The sequence below is a fragment of the Artemia franciscana genome, chromosome 2, assembly GCF_032884065.1.
Source record: "Artemia franciscana chromosome 2, ASM3288406v1, whole genome shotgun sequence".
Lineage (NCBI taxonomy): Eukaryota > Metazoa > Arthropoda > Branchiopoda > Anostraca > Artemiidae > Artemia > Artemia franciscana.
The window spans coordinates 15,976,739-16,000,308 of NC_088864.1; the positions used below are offsets into that span (position 1 = coordinate 15,976,739).

The 23,570-nt window shown below is 36.4% G+C and overlaps 1 protein-coding gene across 4 annotated transcripts in view; it reads right to left on the bottom strand.

Moving 5' to 3' along the window:
• The window catches only part of LOC136037862 (origin recognition complex subunit 5-like), a 98,901-nt gene that overhangs the window by 18,563 nt on the left and 56,768 nt on the right, over positions 1-23,570 (bottom strand). For all 4 annotated transcript variants that reach the window (XM_065720715.1, XM_065720732.1, XM_065720727.1 and 1 more), the window contains exon 4: positions 5,761-5,888. In XM_065720715.1, the coding sequence (XP_065576787.1) occupies positions 5,761-5,888 (128 nt within the window). The remainder of the gene's footprint in view (positions 1-5,760; positions 5,889-23,570) is intronic.

Here is a 23,570-nt window from a genome sequence, read left to right on the forward strand (position 1 = left end):
AAGAAGATTCCTGATGGAATAGTAGGGAAATCGCTGAAGGAACATTCGTTCAAACGGAAGGATTAAGTAGTCCTTATGACGGCGAAGCAAAAACAGGGGGGAGAGATCCACCGTTAAGACCCTTCATTGCTGTTTCAGCGTCTTCTAACTGTATCTAAAAGACTAAATATGGACGAGGAATCTTCATTTAAATATGGGCTTTGCTCCTATTCTGCGTGGCTTTCTGACGATCCTGGCACGTTCCAAAGCCATATAAACCGGGGCTGGCAAGATCTATCAAGCGGCTTTCAGAAATTGATATTATTGGGGAAAAGTTTAGTCTGACTTGCACCTACGTCTTAGACGGGTGCGTTTTGTTTCACAGGATTCCCTGGGAGAAGAAAGGAACATATTCGGAGATCTTAGACGGATACTGGAACTACGTCTCGGCCAAGTATCTAGACGCCATTATTGTCTTTGATGGTTACAACATCGCTGCTTCGACGAAAGACGTGACTCATCTCAAGCGAAATCTTGTCACTGAACGGGAGGCACTGTTTAGCCCAGAAATGAAATTGACCCCCAAAAAAGAGGAATTTCTTTTGTGCAAAAAGAATAAAGCCCGTTTCGTCAATGTACTTTCTGATTATTTACGAGGCAAAGGTCTGAAAACCATTCAAGCTAAAGCTGATGCTGACTTGCTTATTGTGCTCACAGCGGTTGAGTGTTCGAAGACTTGGGATACTGTAGTTATCGGTGACAATACCGACTTGTTCGTGTTGTTACTTTATCATTGTAGTCCTGAGCACCACAAGGTCTACTTGCAGCCTAAACCAAAACTTCGGGCGCAACTTGGGACATCGAATCCATTATTAAGAAGATTAGTACTGAAAGCTGCAAACTGCTCCCTTTTGCTAACGCAGTTCTTACATAACTTCAAAGACCACACTGCCTTTCCATGACGAAAGAATAACATTTAAAAATAGGGATGAAACCTTTTAATCGACAGTGAACAGATATAAAATTTTTAACTGGACATTTCGAACACATATACAGTGTTCATCATCAGCAGTTTTACTGCTGAACTATTTTGAACTGTTATACTTCCTAACGCAATTCTTGGCTGCGACACAACTTCCCGTCTATATGAACTTGGCAAAGGGATTACGCCTAAACGGCTGAGAGACAATGAACAGTTTAGGGGAAAATCTTCAACGTTTTCTCAAATTGATGCTTCGAAAGCAGAGATTAAAGCAGCAGGAGAGGCTGCATTTTCTATATTGTACGGTGGAAAATCTACTGACAATCTTGACAGTTACCGGCACCGAGTCTTTCAGCAGAAAGTAGCAACGTCTACAACATTCGTCCATCCCCAAAATCTACCTCCTACTTCAGCAGCAGCGAATTTTCACTGTTTCCGAACATAACTTCAAGAACAAGATCGGATCGGGGTTAAGAGCATTGCCCTTGATCCTGAGAATTGGGGATGGAAACCCCAGAACGGCATGCTGTACCCTACCCTCAGGGATATTCCACCAGCACCAAAGAAAATTCTCACAGTCATGAAGTGTGGTAGAAAGGGATGCTGTGGTAGTGACCGGTGCAGCTGTCATCGAAATGACATCGATTGCAGCATTGCTTGCAAATCTTGCAAAGTAACTAGTTGCTCTAATTATCGGGTCCAAATTGAAGATGAAGAAGACATATGATTAGTTAAATAAACGAGATGAATCTCTAATCCCTTTGCAATTTCAAATTACCTGTGATTTTTTGTTCAAAGTTGCTTATTGGATTCTAAGAATGTGGGGTGGTCACGTTTAGGTTTGGTTAAATTGACGCGCATAACTTCGCGTGATGTTGTTCTCAGACCTATATCGACGCTTGATTTATGGGCGGGAGGGGGGACTGAACATGAACATTCAAAACAAAAACAAAGTACATAAGTACAAGATTTACCTATTATCGGTTTTCTATACGTGCCAATTAATTTGAGTCATCAAATTAATGGGTCATCATTTTAGAAGAAAAGACGAAAAACGGTTAATTTTGCCTCGTCCGATTTTGGCCGATTTTTTATATGTTACTGAGAATTTTTTTCCGGTTCGAATGGTATCAAAATCCAAATTCTTGAAATTTGTTTGAGGTTATACATTAGACTGAATGTAATACTAGTATTAAGTAGTACAAGAAACTGGCTATACCTCTTTACAAGAACGTGCCTGGACCTCCATTTCATAGGCGGTGTGTAAAAGAGGTGTGTTAAAATGTAATATTTTTGCATAAACAATGAATGGATTTATTGGACTCTAAATAAAATCGGACCTTCAGCACCCGGGTTGGTGAACTTTTGGATTGAAACTCGATGTAGTAGCTTAAAAAAATAAAAAAAAATATGAACACATTGAACCCTTACGGCTCTTTACTATAGGCAATGCTATAGACTACGACTTAAACATGTGAGTAGAACTTTTTATTTAACTTCTAATGAATATCCGAAATTATCCAAGGGGAATATGGGGGGAGGGGCATCATTTCTTCAAATTCAATTTCAATATCCTGAGCCTTGGTAGCACTTACCAAATAAGCAGGATTGGTAGCGGTAGTAGAGGTAATAGTGGTAGTAGTGGTAGTAATAGTAGTAGCGGCATGAATAGAACTTAATCGCATATCACCCTGATGGAACTGGATTGATATTAAAAAATATAGTCGCACCCCTTTCGAGGGCTTTCGTTAATCGATTTCTAGACGTTATAATGATAAAAGAGAAGCTACTTAAAATATAAATTGTTTTCAGTAAAGAACGAATGACATTCCTGTTATAACTGGGGTACAAGGGGGGAGAATTTCTAGTCATATATTTAGTAAGATGTTGTAGATATGTCCTTTTGATAGCCTGAATGTCCATAGAGTGTTTTAATTTAGTTAACTTTCTCCCTCAAGACGTCATGAAATTTTCATCTTCCCGAAATTTTTAATATTCTTAGTGTCATTAGTAGTTGCAACAGAAATAATAGTCTGAGCAGTTGTAGTAGTAGCAGTATTATTAGTAGTGGTAGTGGTAGCCACATGCACATACTGCCTTAAGGCCAATTGATCTTCTCCCTTAAGAATTCCCTTAAAGTTCCAACTTAATTCTCTTATCCAATCCTGAGATAAAGCTATTTGACAGTCTGCATGCACATAGTGTGTTTTGATTTAGTTCAAATTTTCGTTCTATATTCTCTTAAGTTTTCACCTTCATACTTTTAGTATTAGCATCATGTAACTAGCAGCAGTAACAGTAGTAACCGCAGTATTAATAGCAGTTGTAGCAAAAACATATAGCATTTTGGCCAATAGAAAATGTCTCTCAGGATGCCCTGAAAGTTTCAGCTTGATACAGTAAGCTGTCTCAGAAATATTACTGATACGCTATTTTGACAATCTGTATGCAGATAATACGTTCTGATTTAATATAATTTTACCCTCAACATTTCCTCAAATTTTAACTTCAATTTCCTTCGCCTTGGGAATATTCGGCACAAAAGCAGTAGTTGTAGAGGCAGAATTAACTTCGAACACTTTTTCACTTTTAACTCTTAAAAGAGCACTAGAATTTAGGAATTCCAATTAAATTAAGAGAATTAAGATGATAACATTCTTAGCCTTACGAGTAATTGCAATTGAAGAATTAGTTGATTGAAAGAGTAGTTTAGCAGTAGTAATAATAGCAGTGGTAGTAATGTTAGTAGAGGCTTGTAAACATGACCTTTTGGTCAGCTGATCTTACCGTTTAAGCATTCTCTGAAAGTTCCTACTTAATACCCAAATCCATTTTTTAGATAAGCTCTTTTGAAAACCTGCATGCACTTAGTGATTTTTGATCAACTTTTCATCTTCATACGTGAAGCCTTAACAGTACTTGTATCATAGTAATAGTTGTAGTAGTAGCAGCAATAGTGTTGTAGTAGCAGTAGAGGTGGCAGCAGTATTAATAGCAATAGTAGCAGATATATGCTGCCTTTTGGTCAGGTGAACATCCTCCCTCTCCCCATGATGGCCCAGCAGTTCCATCTTGATACATAAGCCGTTTCAAAAACTTTGCTGATAGGCCTGTATCAGTACTCAGTATGCACATAAATGGTTTGATTTAGTTCAATTTTCCCCTCAAGGTTTCCAGGAATGTTCATTTCAATATCCTCAGCCTTGGTAATAATCAATACAGAAGCAGTAGTTCTAGTGCTAGTAGTACTAGCCATGATAGTAGTGGGAGTTTTACTAGTAGTAGCTTTGAAATATTTCCTATTTTGTCAAATGATCATCTCTCTTGTCATTTCCTGAATATTCCAAATTAATATACTTAGTCATTCATGAATAAAATGTATTTGACAAACCGTATGCGGATAACGGGTATTAATTCAGTTCAACAGTCGGCTCGACACTCTCTGGAATGCTCACCTGAATGCCCTTCGTCTTTCAGAGAGAAAATATCAAACTTACCTACCTTACTCAATAACATATACTATATATACATACACGACGGACTAATTCCCTGATTTACAGCCCTTGCCCTGAGCACTAAGGAGAGGTTGATATCCCCAAATATATAGTTATTGGACCTTTCAGCAATACACAAAAATAGTTCTCTTAAAATTTTGATTGGATTTATTTTGGGAAAATGGGCGTGGAGGTGAGGGTGTGGCTGGTTGCCCTCCAATACCTTTTGACTCTTAAAAAGGACACTAAAATTGCTGATTTCCAATCAAATGAGCCCCATCCGAAGTTTATACGATCACGCGTTCCATAAAAACCATACATGCTCCAGGGCTTCAGACAACTTACAACCCTTGCCCCTGGCTTCTGAGGGGTTGTGTCCACCCTGTTCTTTGGACTATTCTGAACAAAAGAGCTCTAGTAACTTCTATCAGAATTTTGGCGGAAAGAGGGCGTTGAGGATGGGGAGCTAGTTGCCCTTTTATCATTTTTTACTCATAAAAGGGAACAAGAACTTTCAACTTTCAATCAAATGAGAGTCCTCAAAAGTTTATACGATGACCCCTTCCATAAAAACCTTATATGCCCTCGGACCATAGCTTAAAACCTTCGCCCCCAGACTCTAAGGGGGCTGTATCAACCACAACGGCGTATTTACATGCTCTTTGGAGTGTTTTCTAACCAAATACTTATCTCAAATTTTCTTTCGGATGCATTAGGGGATACAAGGACGTGTGTGTGTGTGGAGGGGGGGTGTTAGTTACCCTTAAATGACTTTAACTCTAAAAAAGGGCACTAGAACTACTGATTTCTAATCATATAAGCCCCTCCGAAGTTAATACGACCACCCCTTCCATAAAAACCTCATATTCCCCCGGGTTATAGCCTACAACCCTTGCCCTGAGGACTATGGGAGGGGTTTTCATCCCCAAAGACATAATTACAGAACCTTTTAACTATTTTGAACAAAATGGCTATCTCAAAATTTTGATTCGCTGTGTTTGGGGAAATGATGGGGGTAGAGAGGGGGGAGGTCTGGTTGCCCTGGAATAACTTTAGTCTTAAAAATGGGCGTTGGAACTTTCAATTTCCAACCGAATGGGGCCCTTTTGAAGTGTCTGCGACAAGGCACAAAGTGTCTTGGTCATAAGAAAAATTATGCCCACATCGCTTTTTACTTAGACAGCGCTTTTGCACTGCCTATGATTCTGAACTAACCAAAAGACATCTTAGTATAAGCCTGATCGCAATAGTTCTTAAGTTTGTAATCCTTCCTTATTGATTGTAGATAAAAAGTAAATTACTTACCAAACAAATTCGAGCTGTTGTGGTTCTGCAGCGTTTATCAAGTGCTTGAGGAAGAAATTCCAAGAAGTCACAAAAACTATCACATCTCAGAAATGAAGCAAATCGGGTTGCTTGAGTCGGCTGGAATCCTGAGAGGAAAATAAACTCATGCAAAAAGGTAGTGAAATTCCTTGAGTTTCGGAAATAGATGAAAGCCTGATGGTGCTAAGGCAAGATCATCTACAGTAACTACTTTCTAACATAAGCATAAAAGGCACTAAAACTTCTGATTTCCAATCGAATGATTTGTGGTTAAAAGATAAGCGGCAATGAGAATTACAAGCAATCGCGAGAAAGCGAGTATCAGAATGTGTCAAAAACGGAGTGAAAAACAAAAAATTGTGCTGTTAGAAGACATGGGATAGCAGAAATCAGAACGAGTCAAAAATGAAAGTGAAGAAGAAAGGAATATTACATTAGAAGAACACGTTTTCTTTCTTTACGGTAGAAGAACAACAACATTACAATCTTCGATGCCAACAAAATTTGACACAAAACCAAGTTCAAACCTACAAAGACGCCATAAACAATGCAACTGTTTATTACAGCTCATTAGGGTCCTTCAAGGTTCAACGTGTTCCCTGGGGAGCCCTCCACTTTCTTGAGGAAAGAGTAGCAAAAACCTGACTCATTTAGTGTGTTACTAGGAGAGGTTGTTGCTTACACCGACAATCAATATATGCAAGCTTACCCCTTGCCGAGTGCCCTTGTCCGGCTTCGAAATCGGCATCATTTTTTTTTTCCTTAACTAGCATATTGACATTTTTGGCCACAAAAACGAACTAAAAAGGTCTCGACTTTAAGGAAAAATTTGTATTTGTCCCATGGTGGTTGTATCTAACCTATGGTAACGCCATGATATGAAGAAGAGGCTCACATTGCCTGGGCCATGACGGGACCTGGCCTCGAAATCGGCTACATAGTTTTTTTTCTTCTTAAAACTGGCACATTGACGTTTCTGGCCACAAAAATTACATAAATAGGTCACAAATTTAAGAAAGAATTAGCGGTTTTCCCAGGATAATTAGTATATTTACAAAAGACGTTTTAAGTAGTTCCATAGTGCCTAGAAGACATATGAACAACCTACACCTTAATACGCAGGAAGACCAATCCGATCAGCTAAGGAATGGAGAATAAATATAAACAGTCAGAATACTTCTATCAGCAAAATTACAACGAGTCAAAAACAAAAGGGAAGAACAAAGAAACATACGGTTCGAAGATAAGCGGCAGCAAGAATTCAAACTACTCGAAAACAAAGGTGAATAACAAAGAAAGTCCTGCAGTGGCGCAGCGGGTTTGACCTTAGCTTGGTAATACGGGACCCAGAGATCGAATCATGCTGCAGGAATGCACTGCAGGGCCGACGCAGGGACCTTAGTAGTCAAGAAGCGTCGTTAATCCGATACAAAATAACAAAGAAATATACAGCTAAAAGCTATGCCACAGCGAGAACAAGGAAATACGGTTAAAGACAAGCGGCAGTGAGAATTACAAGCAATCGCGAGAAAGCGAGTATCAGAAAGAGTCAACAATAGAGTGAAAACAAAGAACTGTGTTGTTAGAACATAAGCACAAGCAAAAATCAGAACGAGTCAAAAATGAAAGTGAAGAAGAAAGAAATATTATATTAGAAGAACAACACCATCACAATCTTCGACGCCAGCAAACTATGACGTAAAACTGTTGATCAAAATTCATTAGGACCCTTGAACTTTCTATGAGTTCCCTGGGGAGCCAACCATTTTCCCGCAGAAAGAGCAGCTACCCGAAGAAAGAGCAGCTACATAGTTATTTTTTTCTTAAAATTAATAATTGACATTTCTGGCCACAAGAACGATCTAAATAGGTCACAATACACTATTTTGAGTCGCAACTTTAAGAAAGAACACGTATTTTTCCCAGGGTGGTTCTATCGAGCCTGTAGTGACGTCATGCCAACAAAAAAAGGATCAAATTGTCTGCAGTTAGAAGACAAACGACAATGAGAATCCATATATAGAAGCCTACCGCTAAGTGCCGGAATAATTACAATTCGTAACAATACTAACATTTCTTTACAGCACGTTTGACTAAGCAGCTTTGGGGTCATACATGCAAAGTTTGGTTTCTTTATTTTTTGGGGGAAGGTGTAACTTAGAATTCAAATGCAGAATTATTCAGGCCAATTAAACTGTTCTTTAGAATTGGTTTTCAAATCAAAAAGCAAAGACAAAAAAATAAAAAAGACAGTTGAGTTTTTTATTCTGAAGGAAGGCTTATAGCTTAACGTACTAATGAAGTTTTCCGGTTGCATAAAATGAAGTTTAATGAAAAAATTGCTATTGAAAATTTTACAAAAATTGTGTGTTATACATCACTGATACTTTTAGCTATAGGAGCATTATTAACCTTTGTTCTTCCATGGAACGCTGGGATATCTGGAAGCACCATATGGAATTTCTGTGGACTTCAACTCGTTTTTCTTTTTTGTGCCTCAATTATCATGATACCTGCAATTTATCGTGCTAAAATAAAATCCAATGTAAAATATTTTTGTCTTGTGTTGAGTGTTGTATACCTGGCATTGACAGTGTGGAATACTAATGTTTTGATGGGTAATGATGTCCTGGAAGACACAATTATAAACACATATAGAAAAAGTATTGAAAAAATGGATACGAAATGGCACAGTTCGGTGATCAATGACATGCATACCACGCTAGAATGCTGTGGTATGGATTCTCATAAAGGTGCAGTACGTCTCGACTTTAACATTTTAAATCCTAGTTTTAAACCAAAAGAAGTACCACCATCCTGTTGTTTCTCCACCAAAACTGGCTTGAAGAATGAAGCAGATGATCTTTATGATTACCAGACAGGTGGCTGCCAAATTGACGGGCAAAAGGAGTACCTATTTCCCTGTGGGGAACAATTAAGAATCGCAATAGCCCTTAATAATAACACAATAATAGCAATCCGAATGCTGTTTCTAATTGGACTACTTGGAGCATCAGTTTCTTTGCTTATTAATGGGTGTATACAATGCTCTAAATGGAACACTGAACGAGGTTTCTACAGGTTCAACTGACGGCGATTCTCAGTGATCTTGTCATTAGTTTATTCAAACGTCATGTAAAGAAGATAGCTTATTCGAAATAATTAGCATAAATGTTAGCTTTTTTACAAAAATGATACTAATTATAAGACATTTTCTTCCGAAGCAGAATCTAATAAACCTATTTTCTGTTCGAAAAACGATAACGTTCCTGAAATGATATGTGGAAACTATTAGAAAGCTCTATATAAATCCAATCTCTTTTGGGTTTTTTTTTAACTCTAGCCCTTGAGCAAATCAGCAACAGATCCCACTAGAAACAGCAAAAGGTAGGTAAATTTAATGCGAATAGCAAGGAACTCATGTTACTAGTAAATCAGGAATAATAGCCAATAGTAACGAAAAATTTAAGCACTTTTTTATACTGTCTATCAAGAGAAAATTGTTATCTGTAGCAGATTCAGGAATTGCAATTATTATTTTAATTAATCTTAACAGTGAAAATTTGTTACAAAAACCCATTTATTGGTATTTAGAAAAAAAAGAATTCTTCGAATCGAAACAAAAAGTACACCGCTGAAATTGCCATTGTCGAAAACCCTATAGAAGAGACTTACAGCCCCCGGCCTGAACATAGGGAAAATCCCTTTTTACATGGGTAGATGTGACTGATGTCCTCTTTTTTACTCTTTTTCTTCTACACTCCTAGCACGGCACTGCAGCATCATAGGGAGCTGTTGAAGGGCTCATTTGAAAAGAAATCGCTATATCTACTTGTTTTTGCAGGAACAAAAACACAGCGTTAGAAATAAAACTCAATGTTGGACAAATACAGCATCTTCATATACAAGATAATGTGTAGCACACATATCTTTGACAAAAGACATATCATAATTAATTGATTGGCGCTATGTATAGCAGATTGAGCCCGTATATATAATGGCATAATGTATACAACGACATCATATTACAACTTAAATCATTATATATAAAAATTGTTCCGTGTATGAATGTTGCTCCGCCCAACCCTCCCCCTCTTTACGACAAAGATTTTTTTTGAATTTTACCCTGAGTATTAAGAACTACTGATCAAACACAAGGACCGTTGAATTGAAATGATAAGTATTTTTAAACCACAGGAAAACTTGAGCGTGACGTATGGGGTTGAGGAGGAGACAGGCCCCTCATTTATGGAGTAATTTCAGTTTGTTTAAAGTTTTGATGTCTTTCTTTACTTTCCTTTGAGAAAGCTCATTTTATTACTTAATTTCTGCTTGTCCCATTGTCTGTGCATATAAATAGATTGTCAGGTTTACCGACTCTTAAACATGCAACATATAATTGTCCATGGGAAAAACAATCTGTATTCAGATCTATACCTCATTATTCTAATGATTGCCCTTGAGCTTTGTTGATGGTGAGTGTTAATCGAACATTCCCTGTGTCCCCGTCGTCATTTATATATCCCCCTGTGCCCCCGGCGTCCCCGTTGTTCTTGTTTCCCTTTGTCCCGGTCGTCATTTGTGTCCCGGTGTCCCAGTCTGTAATTTCTCTTTGAGTGTCGCGGTCGTCATTTATATTCCCTGTGTCCCGGTGTCCCGGTCGTCATTTTTGTCCCGGTCGTCATTTGTGTTCCAGGGTCCCGGTCTGTAATTTCTCTTTGAGTGTCCTGGTCTTCATTTATATTCCCTGTGTCCCGGTCGTCATTTGTGTCCCGGTGCTTTGTTGATGGTGATTGCTAATCGAACATTCCTTGTGTCCCGGTCGCTTTCTCTTTGAGTGTCCCGGTCGTCATTTATATTCCCTATGTCCCGGTGTCCCGATCGTCATTTGTGTCCCGATGTCCCGGTCTGTAATTTCGTCAGTCGACAAACATGACGTCAGTCGACACACACACAGATAACTTATTCATTTATATATATATATATATCTATATATATAAAAATAAGTTGTCTGTCTGTGGATGTGTGGATGGATGGGTGGATGGATGTGTCAGGTGACGTCACCTGAAAAAACTGGATTAGGTGACGTCAAAACTGAAAAAACTAAAAAAAGGCAAAAACTACAAAAAAAACTAAAAACTAATAAAAAAAATAAAAAAGCTAAAAAACTAAAAAAACTATAAAGGTAAAAACCAATAAAAAACTAAAAAAAAAACTGAAAAAACTAAAAAAAGGCAAAAACTACAAAAAAAAACTAAAAACTAATAAAAAAAGTAAAAAAGCTAAAAAACTAAAAAAACTATAAAAACTAAAAAAAGGTAAAAAACTAAAAAAAATAAAAAATAAAAAAAAATAAAAAAAAGGAAAAAACTGAAAAATAAGCTAAAATAAAGGTAAAAACCAATAAAAAACTAAAAAAAAAAGGAAAAAACTAATAAATGACGACACTCAAAGAGAAAGCGACCAGGACAAAAGGAATGTTCGATTAGCAATCAACAAAGCACCGGGACACAGGGAGTATAAATGACGACCAGGACACAAGTAAAAAAAAAAATTAACAAAACTAAAAAGAAGGTAAAAACTACAAAAAAACTAAAAAGAAAAAAAAACTAAAAACTAATAAAAAAACTAAAAAATCTAAAAATCTAAATAAACTAAAAAAGAAAAAAAAAGGAAAAAAATAAAGGAGAAAAACAAAACTAAAAAACGAATGTATATACAGACCGGTACACCGGGATACAAATGACGACCGGGACACAGGGAATATAAATAACGACCGGGACACAGGGACACAACTACAACGGGGACACCGGGGGAAACAGGGGGATATAAATGACGACCGGGACAAAAAAACTAAAAAGAAATAAAAACTAAAAACTAATAAAAAAAACTAAAAAATCTAAAAATCTAAATAAGCTAAAAAAGAAAAAAAAAGGAAAAAAATAAAGGAGAAAAACAAAACTAAAAAACGAATGTATATACAGACCGGGACACCGGGATACAAATGATGACCGGGACCCGGGACACAGGGAATATAAATGACGACCGGGACACAGGGACACAACTACAACGGGGACACCGGGGGAAACAGGGGGATGTAAATGACGACCGGGACACCGGGACAGGGAATGGTCGATTAGCAATCACCATCAACAAAGCTCAAGGGCAATCATTAGAATCATGAGGTATAGATCTGAATACAGATTGTTTTCCCATGGACCATTATATGTTGCATGTTCAAGAGTCGGTAAACCTGACAATCTATTTATATGCAAAGACAATGGGACAGCAAAGAATGTTGTATATTCGCAAGTTTTACGTAGTTAAAACCATATATATATATATATATCTATATTCACAGGTGGGACATAGGGACACAACTACAATGGCGCGTAACTATTATGGCGCGTAACGACTTACGCGCGCGGGGGGGCTTGGGGGGGGCGCGAAGCGCCCCCACCAACTAGGTGTTGGGGTGGCGCGAAGCGCCACCCCAACAGCTAGTATATATATATATATATACTAGCTGTTGGGGTGGCGCTTCGCGCCACCCCAACACCTAGTTGGTGGGGGCGCTTCGCGCCCCCCCCCAAAGCCCCCCCGCGCGCGTAAGTCGTTACGCGCCATATTAGTTACGCGCCATTGTAGTTGTGTCCCTATGTCCCACCTGTGAATATAGATATACATATATATATATATCTATATATAGTTATATATATATATATATATATATATATATATATATATATATATATATATATATATATATATATATATATATATGTTTTTAACTACGTAAAACTTGCGAATATACAACATTCTTTGCTGTCCCATTGTCTGTGCATATAAATAGATTGTCAGGTTTACCGACTCTTGAACATGCAACATATAATGGTCAATGGGAAAACAATCCGTATTCAGATATATACCTCATGATTCTAATGATTGCCCTTGAGCTTTGTTGATGGTGATTGCTAATCGACCATTCCCTGAGTCGCCATCGTCATTTATATATCCCCCTGTGCACCCCGGCGTCCCCTTTGTAGTTATGTCCCTGTGTCCCGGTCGTCATTTATATTCCCTGTGTCCCGGTCGTCATTTGTGTCCCGGTGTCCCAGTCTCTGATTTCTCTTATGACCCGGTGTCCCGGTCGTCATTTATATCCCCCTGTGCCCCCCGGCGTCCCCGTTGTAGTTGTGTCATTTATATTCCCTGTGTCCCGGTCGTCATCCTGAATGACGTCACCGTCAAAGCAAAAATGACGACAACTAATTTCATGACGTCAGCCGACACAGAAACATGGCGTCACCTGACAACTAATTTCATGACGTCAGCCGACACAGAAACATGACGTCACCTGATCCACAGATCCACAGACAGACAACTTATCTATATATATAAAAATAAGTTGTCTGTGTGTGGATCTGTGGATCAGGTGACGTCATGTTTGTTCGCATATGACGTCTGAATTATTTCACACTAATACAAAAGAAGAAAAAAACTAAAAAGAAAAAAAACTAAAAAAGCTAAAAAACTAAAAAAAACTAAAAAAAGGTAAAAATCTAATAACTAAAAAAAAACTGAAAAAAATTAAAAAAGGCAAAAACTACAAAAAAATAAAAACGAAGCGCCACCCCAACAGCTAGTTTATATATATATATATATATATATATATATATATATATATATATATATATATATATCTATCTATCTATATAAAAATAAGTTGTCTGTCTGTGGATGTGTGGATCAGGTGACGTCACCTGAAAAAACTGGATCAGGTGACGTCAAAACTGAAAAAACTAAAAAAAGGCAAAAACTACAAAAAAAAACTAAAAACTAATAAAAAAAATAAAAAAGCTAAAAAACTAAAAAAACTAAAAAAAGGCAAAAACTACAAAAAAAACTAAAAACTAATAAAAAAGCTAAAAAACTAAAAAAACTAAAAAAAGGCAAAAACTACAAAAAAAACTAAAAACTAATAAAAAAAATAAAAAAGCTAAAAAACTAAAAAAACTAAAAAAACTAAAAAAAGATATAAACTAAAAAAACTAAAAACTAAAAAAAACTAAAAAAAAAGGAAAAAACTGAAAAATAAGCTAAAATAAAGGTAAAAACCAATAAAAAACTAAAAAAAAAAACTGAAAAAAATAAAAAATAAAAAAAAACTAAAAAAAAGGAAAAAACTGAAAAATAAGCTAAAATAAAGGTAAAAACCAATAAAAAACTAAAAAGAAAAAAAGGAAAAAACTAAAAAAAATTTTCATCTAAAAAACTAAAAAAAACTAAAAAAGGTAAAAACTAAAAGAAGACCAGGACATAAGTAAAAAAAAAAAACTATCTATATATATAAAAATAAGTTGTCTGTGGATCTGTGGATCGTGGATCAGGTGACGTCACCTGAAAAAACTGGATCAGGTGACGTCAAAACTGAAAAAACTAAAAAAAGGCAAAAACTACAAAAAAAACTAAAAACTAATAAAAAAAATAAAAAAGCTAAAAAACTAAAAAAACTAAAAAAAGGCAAAAACTACAAAAAAAACTAAAAACTAATAAAAAAGCTAAAAAACTAAAAAAACTAAAAAAAAGGCAAAAACTACAAAAAAACTAAAAACTAATAAAAAAAATAAAAAAGCTAAAAAACTAAAAAAACTAAAAAAACTAAAAAAAGTAAAAAACTAAAAAAACTAAAAACTAAAAAAAACTAAAAAAAAGGAAAAAACTGAAAAATAAGCTAAAATAAAGGTAAAAACCAATAAAAAACTAAAAAAAAAACTGAAAAAACTAAAAAAAAGGCAAAAACTACAAAAAACTAAAAACTAATAAAAAAAGTAAAAAAGCTAAAAAACTAAAAAAACTAAAAAAACTAAAAAAACTAAAAAATCTAAAAATCTAAATAAACTAAAAAAGAAAAAAAAAGGAAAAAAATAAAGGAGAAAAACAAAACTAAAAAACGAATGTATATACAGACCGGTACACCGGGATACAAATGACGACCGGGACACAGGGAATATAAATGACGACCGGGACACAGGGACACAACTACAACGGGGACACCGGGGGAAACAGGGGGATATGAATGACGACCGGGACAAAAAAACTAAAAAGAAAAAAAAAACTAAAAACTAATAAAAAAACTAAAAAATCTAAAAATCTAAAAAAGAAAAAAAAAGGAAAAAAATAAAGGAGAAAAACAAAACTAAAAAACGAATGTATATACAGACCGGGACACCGGGATACAAATGACGACCGGGACACAGGGAATATAAATGACGACCGGGACACAGGGACACAACTACAACGGGGACACCGGGGGAAACAGGGGGATGTAAATGACGACCGGGACACCGGGACAGGGAATGGTCGATTAGCAATCACCATCAACAAAGCTCAAGGGCAATCATTAGAATCATGAGGTATAGATCTGAATACAGATTGTTTTCCCATGGACCATTATATGTTGCATGTTCAAGAGTCGGTAAACCTGACAATCTATTTATATGCAAAGACAATGGGACAGCAAAGAATGTTGTATATTCGCAAGTTTTACGTAGTTAAAACCATATATATATATATATATATATATATATATATATATATATATATATATATATATCTATATTCACAGGTGGGACATAGGGACACAACTACAATGGCGCGTAACTATTATGGCGCGTAACGACTTACGCGCGCGGGGGGGCTTGGGGGGGCGCGAAGCGCCCCCACCAACTAGGTGTTGGGGTGGCGCGAAGCGCCACCCCAACAGCTAGTATATATATATATATATATATATATATATATATATATATATATATATATATATATATATATATATATATATATATATATATATATATATATATATATATATATATATATATATATATATACATATATATACATATATATATATATATATACTAGCTGCCCCCTGCCACGCGTTGCAGCGGCGCTACGCACCCCAGCAACACGTGGAGTATCAGCTAGTCCCCCCTTATTTTTTTGGTAATAGTTTGTTTTTTTGTTTGTTTTTTTTTATAAATAGAAGATATATATACTATCTCTTTAAACGAGCCACAATTATTTATTTGTTGTTTTTTTTCGGAAACTGCTTCATATTTTTCGGGAGAATTGGCATCCTGGGATTTTCTGGCCTAGAAAAGATGATCTATATATGTGAGAAGTTTGAAAAAAAATGTTAGGAATCTTAATTTTGGAAAAAAGATTCATGTCACATCATATTTATAAAATCCGTTCGAAGAGCATAAATACGTCATATAGGCCTCATTGGTGGTTGCATCGTTTTTAGTGTCTATGATGCAGGCAAAATTGCACAAAAAACAAATGATTAACAAGAAAAATCATCTGATTGACGTCATATTTATGAGTACATTTCAAAGGAATAGGCTCTGTTTCACCTTTTACTAGGTTGCAGTAACTGCTGCAACCATGATACTTTTAAAAATTTAACTATTCAAATAAGACTTTCAATGGCATGACAACCTCAACATTCATTTTAGTTCGAAAATATTTCAATTTTCCTCAGTAGCAGAATTAAATAACTTATGTTTAATATTTTTGAATTATGAGGTAAAATCGATTTCTCTTAATATTTTGCTTTATTTATTTCTCCGTCTTCTTCTTTGTCTGAGGTAATAACTGTCCCCATTACTGTTTATTGTTGAATTTTATTATAATTATTTACTGTAAGGGTTTGATATACCGTTTTGTGAAGGGATTCGGAGAGCCTTATAGGTTTTCGGTTACTTTTTGCAAGCTCCATAGTAGATTTTTGACTCAATAATGGATTTACTATTTTCAGTAAAGCGCTAGTCTCGTATAGTCATAAAAATACGAGAAAATATCTCATATTCTTTAAAGGTTTCTGTCTCTCATTTACAGTGCCATCAGCTACTAGAGCATATGCTGTTAGTCTTAGCTTGTGCCAGCGTGCGCCATCTACCGTTACCAAACAAAACATAAACAATACATAGAAAAGGCTACAGCTTTTTAGTTTTGTTCTCTGTACATTCCTCCAAAGAAGGAAAGCAATTTTCCCGACCTCTCTGTACTAACCAAAATTACGACAAATCTTTTGAAAATTATTGGTCTTGAAAAAAGAAGAAAGATTAAGAAGAAAAAAGAAAAATATTTTGGAAACGAAAAAGGAAAAATGTCTTGGAAACAAAAAAGGGCAGTTTTTCTGAATAAAAATAAAAGTAATCTTCTTGACAAACATACAACCGAAAAAAAAAAAATCCCTGATAAGGAATGTGATTTATTATTCGTGAACATAAGCAGCAGTTAGGTGATGGAGAGGAGGATCCTTAAAGGGAATCCGCAGTCTCTTTACAAGAGATTTGAAGGCCTGAAACCCAAATAAATTTCCTCCAGCAGATTTCTTTGAGGAGAGGTTCCTAAGAACAAACTACCTAGTGCAAGCTACGTAACGAATTATTTACTAAAAAAAAATTGACTTATGCGAGGATTTTGTCTTTTCGGTAAAAAGCTGGTTTTATCTAGTCCTAAAAATTTAGTAAAAATATTATAAATTAGTTTTAAAAACTTTTACTAGGTTTTAAAAAGTAGTTATTATGTACTAAGGCTTAGAAGCAATAAATTGTCCACTTTAGTTTTCAATAATGTTGTGTTTTGTTAATTCAGTAAAAAATGCAATGAATAATGATGATAATAGTAACATCAGTTGTCATGGTAACTACGTAACATGGTAATTGGTAACTATACAGAATTCTCAAAAAAAATTCTGTTTAACGTCAATGGCTGGATTTCTATAAAAAGAAATTTTAAGGGTATAGCATGTTTTCAAAATCTGCAGTTTTTCATCTTAGAAAACAAAACAAAATAGAATTTATCATTTTAGTTTCGAAAAAAAAAAATGCTACATATTCTTAATAAGCTGAACTTTTGTGAAGTGAAGATGCTACAGCTCTACTGATTTAGCTTAAATGATCGGTTTTAATTTGTCCTTTATTAATGAGTTTTGTTCATCGATTAGATTTTTGTCGCTTTTTTCTATTTCACTGAAAACGGCTATTGGTCACATCAAAAAAATATTCACGAAATTTTGTTTTAATTGCGGCCTTCAGAGAGAAGAAGTATTGAAAAAGTACTGAATGATTTAGAAAAAAATGCCAATGTCCCTATTATTCTTTGCCATGGTTCCTATTTCATTTTTTCACCTAATAATCTTTGCTACTGGTATCTATTTAATTTTTTTTATTGAATAGTTAATATGAAAAGACACAAGCGAAGCAATGTTCTGCCTCACCGTTACTTATTAGGTGCATAAGAATAACTCATGCCAGTCACAGAGCAATCCAAACAAAGACAAAATATAACAAATGGAGACATTAAAATTAGCTAGTTTAGGGAAAAATTAACTGATTTTAAGAAAAAGACTTTCTAACATCTTTAATATTTTTGCACAATTTTCAGTATTTATTTTGCATAAAATATACCGTATTCATCTTTCTAGCAGGAAAAAAAAATCCTAAAATTGTTTAATGCTTAGGAAGTTTGCCGTAATTTCCAAATACACTGAAAAAAGTTGAGAAAAACACAGAGAGTGGCAACTCTGTTCCCACTATCCGTTGGGACTTGTATTGGAAATTAATTCGGAAAAAAATAGAAAAATTGAAGTATTTTTAACTTACGAACGGTTGATCAAATCTTAATGAAATTTGATGTTTGGAAGGATATCGTGTCTCAGAGCTCTTGTTTTAAATCCCAACCGGATTTGGTGACATTGGGGGGGGGGAGTTGTGGGGGAACCTAAAATCTTGGAAAACACTTAGAGTGGAGGGATCGGGATGAAACTTGGTGGGAAAAATAAGCAAAGTCCTAAATACATGATTGACATAACTGGAACGGATCCACTCTCTTTGGGGTAGTTGGAGGGGTGGGGGTAATTCTGAAAAATTAGAAAAAATGAGGTATCTTTAACTTACGAACGGGTGATCGGATCTCAATGAAATTTGATATTTAGAAGTATATCGTGTCTCAAAGCTCTTATTTTAAATCCCGACCGGATCTGGTGACATTGGGGGGGGGAGTTTGGGGTGGAGGAACCTAAAATCACGGAGGGATCGATACAATTCCCAACGGATACAAGTCCCTTGATTTTTGTATCCGTTGGGGCAACGTTGGAACATTATCCGTTTGTAGGATACAATAGGACTTTGTCGTGACAATCCGAATTCTCGATTTACAGTCCAACAAGTCGTTAGTGATAAATATTGCCATTTGTAGCTGACTCAGAAAGAGAGAGAGAGAGAGAGAGAGAGAGAGAGAGAGAGAGAGAGAGAGAGAGAGAGAGAGAGAGAGAGAGAGAGAGAGAAAGAGAGAGAGAGAGAGAGAGAAAGAGAGAGAGAGAGAGAGAGAGAGAGAGAGAGAAAGAGAGAGAGAGAGAGAGAGAGAGAGAGACAGAGAGAGACAGAGACAGAGAGAGAGAGAGAAGTTTATTAATATTAAATAGAAGACAATACAAAATACAATTCAAAATCGAATTACAATACACATAATTCCCCTCGAAAGGCTTCATGGCAAGGAATACAAGGGGGATAAGAAAAAAAATATTATACAAGCAATAAATTCCATATAGGCAATCACATATAGCAGTTTACAGGCAACATATTTATGGGGGATACAACATAAGCAACAACTAGAAGGAGAAAAAAAGAAAGAAAAAAAAATATACAGAACATACCTGAGGCCTGGGACCAAAGTGCAGAGAGGAAAATCACACACCACTAACAAAACACAGGGGCCATCAACTCCCCAGAAGAGAGAAAAAAAAATCTATTTGATTCTCTATTAAATGATCCTTAAGAATCCTTTTAAAAGTCCAAAACGAGTGGCATTTCTGCACTGAAGAAGGTAGTGAATTCCAGACCTGTTGACAAGCAATGTTGGGATTGAAATCTGATCGAACAGTAAGGGTAGGCGGAATGTGGATATTATTTGAAGAACGACGGCTATATGGAGCTGAATCAGAAATAAACATAGGAGTTTTTCGAAGAGATTTTGGAAGATTGCCGTGAAGTTGATCAAAGACAAAAGAAGCACAAGAAATGATGTAGATAGACCGTAGACTTAAGAGCTGTGTTGGTGAAGAACGGTTGGTGTCCATAGCCAGACGCCGTGCTTTATTATACATGACGGAAAGTGACCGCAGCGTAGACGGAAAAGTAGACATCCATACAATGGGGCAATAAGAAACATATGACTGGACAAGACAGAAAAAAAAGAAGTTTCAGATAGATCCAGGAAATGTATATCTAGTTTTCGAATGATACCCAAACTCCGTGAGACCTTAACCCTAATCATGGCTACATGGTTTCTGAATGAAAGGTTCTCATCAAGCAGGATACCAAGAAACCGGACCACCCGATTCTCTGGTCTACACAAGGAGCCTTGTGACACCTGAAGGTGTGTGTAAGCTGAGGGAAAGCTACACCAATTCGAGAAAAAATAAGACCAACATTCAAGACCAAGTAATTGGCATTAAACCACGACATAACTCTCTCAAATAATGCCACAAGGTTAGACTTGATATCACATTCCGTCTTCCCCAAGGGGTCCCAAGAGTGGTATCATCAGTAAAAGCAACAAGAAAATCTTCATTAGAAGAAGTATTGGAACACGACTGAGCATTAGGCTGACACAGCTTGCAACATGCCAGAGGCCTGGAGTTTTTACAGCTAAAATCAGATCATTAACATAAATCAAAAATAAAATGGGACCATGAACAGATCCCTACGGGACGCCATAATATACTTCAGAAGGGCTCCGGAAAAGCGGATCAATTGAAATAAGCCTACCAGAAAGGTATGAATAAAACCAAGAAAAGCGTTAGATCTTATACCAATATGTGATAGTTTCCAAGAAGAATCCGATGAGTCAAGGAATCAAAAGCATTACGAACAACCAAAAATAAGCTGCCGGGATATGACCAGAATCTATTGCCAAATGAATGAAATTCGATAAAGCTGCGCAAGCATGCTCCATAGAGTGACTCGCTCGGAATCCCAACTGGAAATCATGCAAAAATTCTTTGCATCCAGAAAACCTAAGAAGCCTGGATAGCATAGCCTTCTCAAAAAATTTTGCTAAAAACAGATAGGAGAGAAATTGGCCTATAATTAGCAGGATCACTCCGAGAGCCACCCTTATCGAGTACTATAACCTTAGCTCGCTTGAGAGATTCAGGGAAAATATCTTTCTCGAAAGACAGATTGACGAGCTTAGTCAATGGTGACAGAATAGCAGGCAGAATGGCACGGATAACCCTTGCAGGAATTTTGTCTGGTCCTGAAGAGGATGATCCTTTAAGAGTATTCACGATACGAGCTACCTCAAATTCAGAAACAGAATTCAAGACCATCGACTTCAAACATGAGGGTCCAAGAAAGGCTCTGAAATCGCAACGAGAAGTTGCTGAGCTTGCAGAGGAAGCAGTTACCTTTCCTATATCAGCAAAATAAGAGGTAAGCTCTAGCTGAACGTCTACATCTCCTTGGACGGTTTTACCATCGATTTTCAGCATTGATGGAACTGAAAGCAGAGGGGGAGTAGGTCTAAGAACTGAATTAATTAAATACATGTCTTCCTTACATTCCTTCCCACATTCAGAAAAATTTCCTATATAATACTGAGACTATCCTTCGACAAAGCGAATTAAATATATTCCTATAGGTCTTGAATCGTACGTGATGAGCTAAAGATGGTGAAGTCCTGTAAAGCTTCACAAATAATTTTTCCATTTCCAGCTTTTATGGAGACCTGGAGTCATCCATGGATTCAGTGGTGATATCCTTTTCGAAGTATGGGGCGCTGGACCCCGATTGCAAATTTCCAGGATTCCTTCCTTTAACTAAATCATAAAAGGAATCAAAAGAGTGGTTAAAATCTAAATCAGAAACCAAACTACCCCATGGGCACATCAGCCAGACGAGAATAAAGTAGACTTAGATCAGTATCACTATAACGGAAAAATGGAAGATATGACGGTGATGCTATACGCTGCGCTTGATCAGCACTCTTATATCGGGAAATAGCAGGAAAATGATCAGAAATATCTCTAACCAGCACCAAATTATCTAAAACATCTAGTGACGAGAAAATATTTTCGATAAGAGACGCTTGTGTTTCTGTAACTCGGGTTGGTAGACAAACTGAAGGTAGAGTTCCCGAAGAGAGCATCATTGACAAAAGATCAATAGTTGAATCAGAATTTTGATCCAACAGGTTGAGGTTAAAATCACCCATATGGATTAGTTCACAGGGATGTTTTTGGACTGAGTTCAAAAATTATCCAGAATTTTCAAAACGAAGGAATAGATCCACTGGGGGACCTATAAACCAAACCGACAAACTAAGTACTTGCGCATTGATTTAATCTCAATAATAGGGATTCAAAGATTCCTTCCTCATTTCTGCTCAATCATTTCGGACATTATATGCAAGGACGATCAGCAATATAAAGCATAAGGCCACCTCTCGCCATCTGTTTCGATTCGGCCTCTCCATCCTATCCTGGAATATCTGGAAGATATCCTTTTTTTGAATCCAGGAAAGTTTCACTTAATCCTATAACAACAGGAGTTCCATCCACTAAAGATCCGTTTCAACTCATCAAAAGACGAGCAGAGTCCCTGAATGTTCAGATGAAACACAGAGAAAATATCATCTCGTTTAGAGGAAGCAGAACCATTTAATTGCGAAACATATTTACTTTTAACAAGAGCTAAGAGCTCATATGCACTTGTGACGAAGGCGAGAAGAGCTAAGAGCCAAGAGATCATATGGTATGAGCTCTAACAAAATTCTACGAAACAATAGATTGATTTAAAAAGGAATATAGAGGCTTAATGCCGGTCAGGATTTAAAATAAGAGATCTGAGTCACGATGTCCTTCTAAATATCAAAATTCATTAAGATCCGATCGCCCACTCGTAAGTTATAAATACCTATTTTTTCTAATTTTTGGTCGAATCTGGGGAAAACGACTTTACAAGTCAAATTGTGCAGCTCCCTGACACGCCTATCAATTTTCATCGTCCTAGCACGTCCAGAAGCACCAAACTCGCCAAATCACTGAACCCCTCCCCCCAACTCCCCCAAAGAGAGCGAATCAGCACGATTCTGTCAATCACGTATCAAGGACATTTGTTTATTCTATCCACCAAGCTTCATCCCGATTCCTACACTCCAAGCGTTTTTCCAAGATATCCCCCTTCAACTCCCCCCAATGTCAAACGATCTGGTCGTGATTTGAAATATAGGCTCTGAGACATGAATTCTTTCTAAAAATCAAATTTCATTAAGATCTGATCATCTATTCGTAAGATAAATACCCCAATTTTCAAAATTTTCCAAGAATTCCGATTTCCCCTCCAACTCCCCCCAACGTCACAGGATCTGTCGGAATTTAAAATAAGAAATTCAAAGCACAAGATTCCTTCTAAATATCAAATTTCATTAAGATCTGGTCACCCTTTCGTAAGTTACAAATACCTCAATTTTCAAAATTACCCCCCCCCCCTCCAATTCCACCAAAGAGAGCATATCCGGTCCGGTTATGTCAGTTACGTATCTTAGACAGGTTTTTTATCGTCCCATCCAGTTCCATCCTGATCTCACCGCTTTAAAGTATTTTCTAAGATTTCCGGTCCCCCCCCAGCTGCCCCCCACAATTACGCTTGATCCGCTTGAGATTTTAAATAAGAGATCTGGGTTACGAGGTCCTTCTAGATATGAAGTTTCATGAA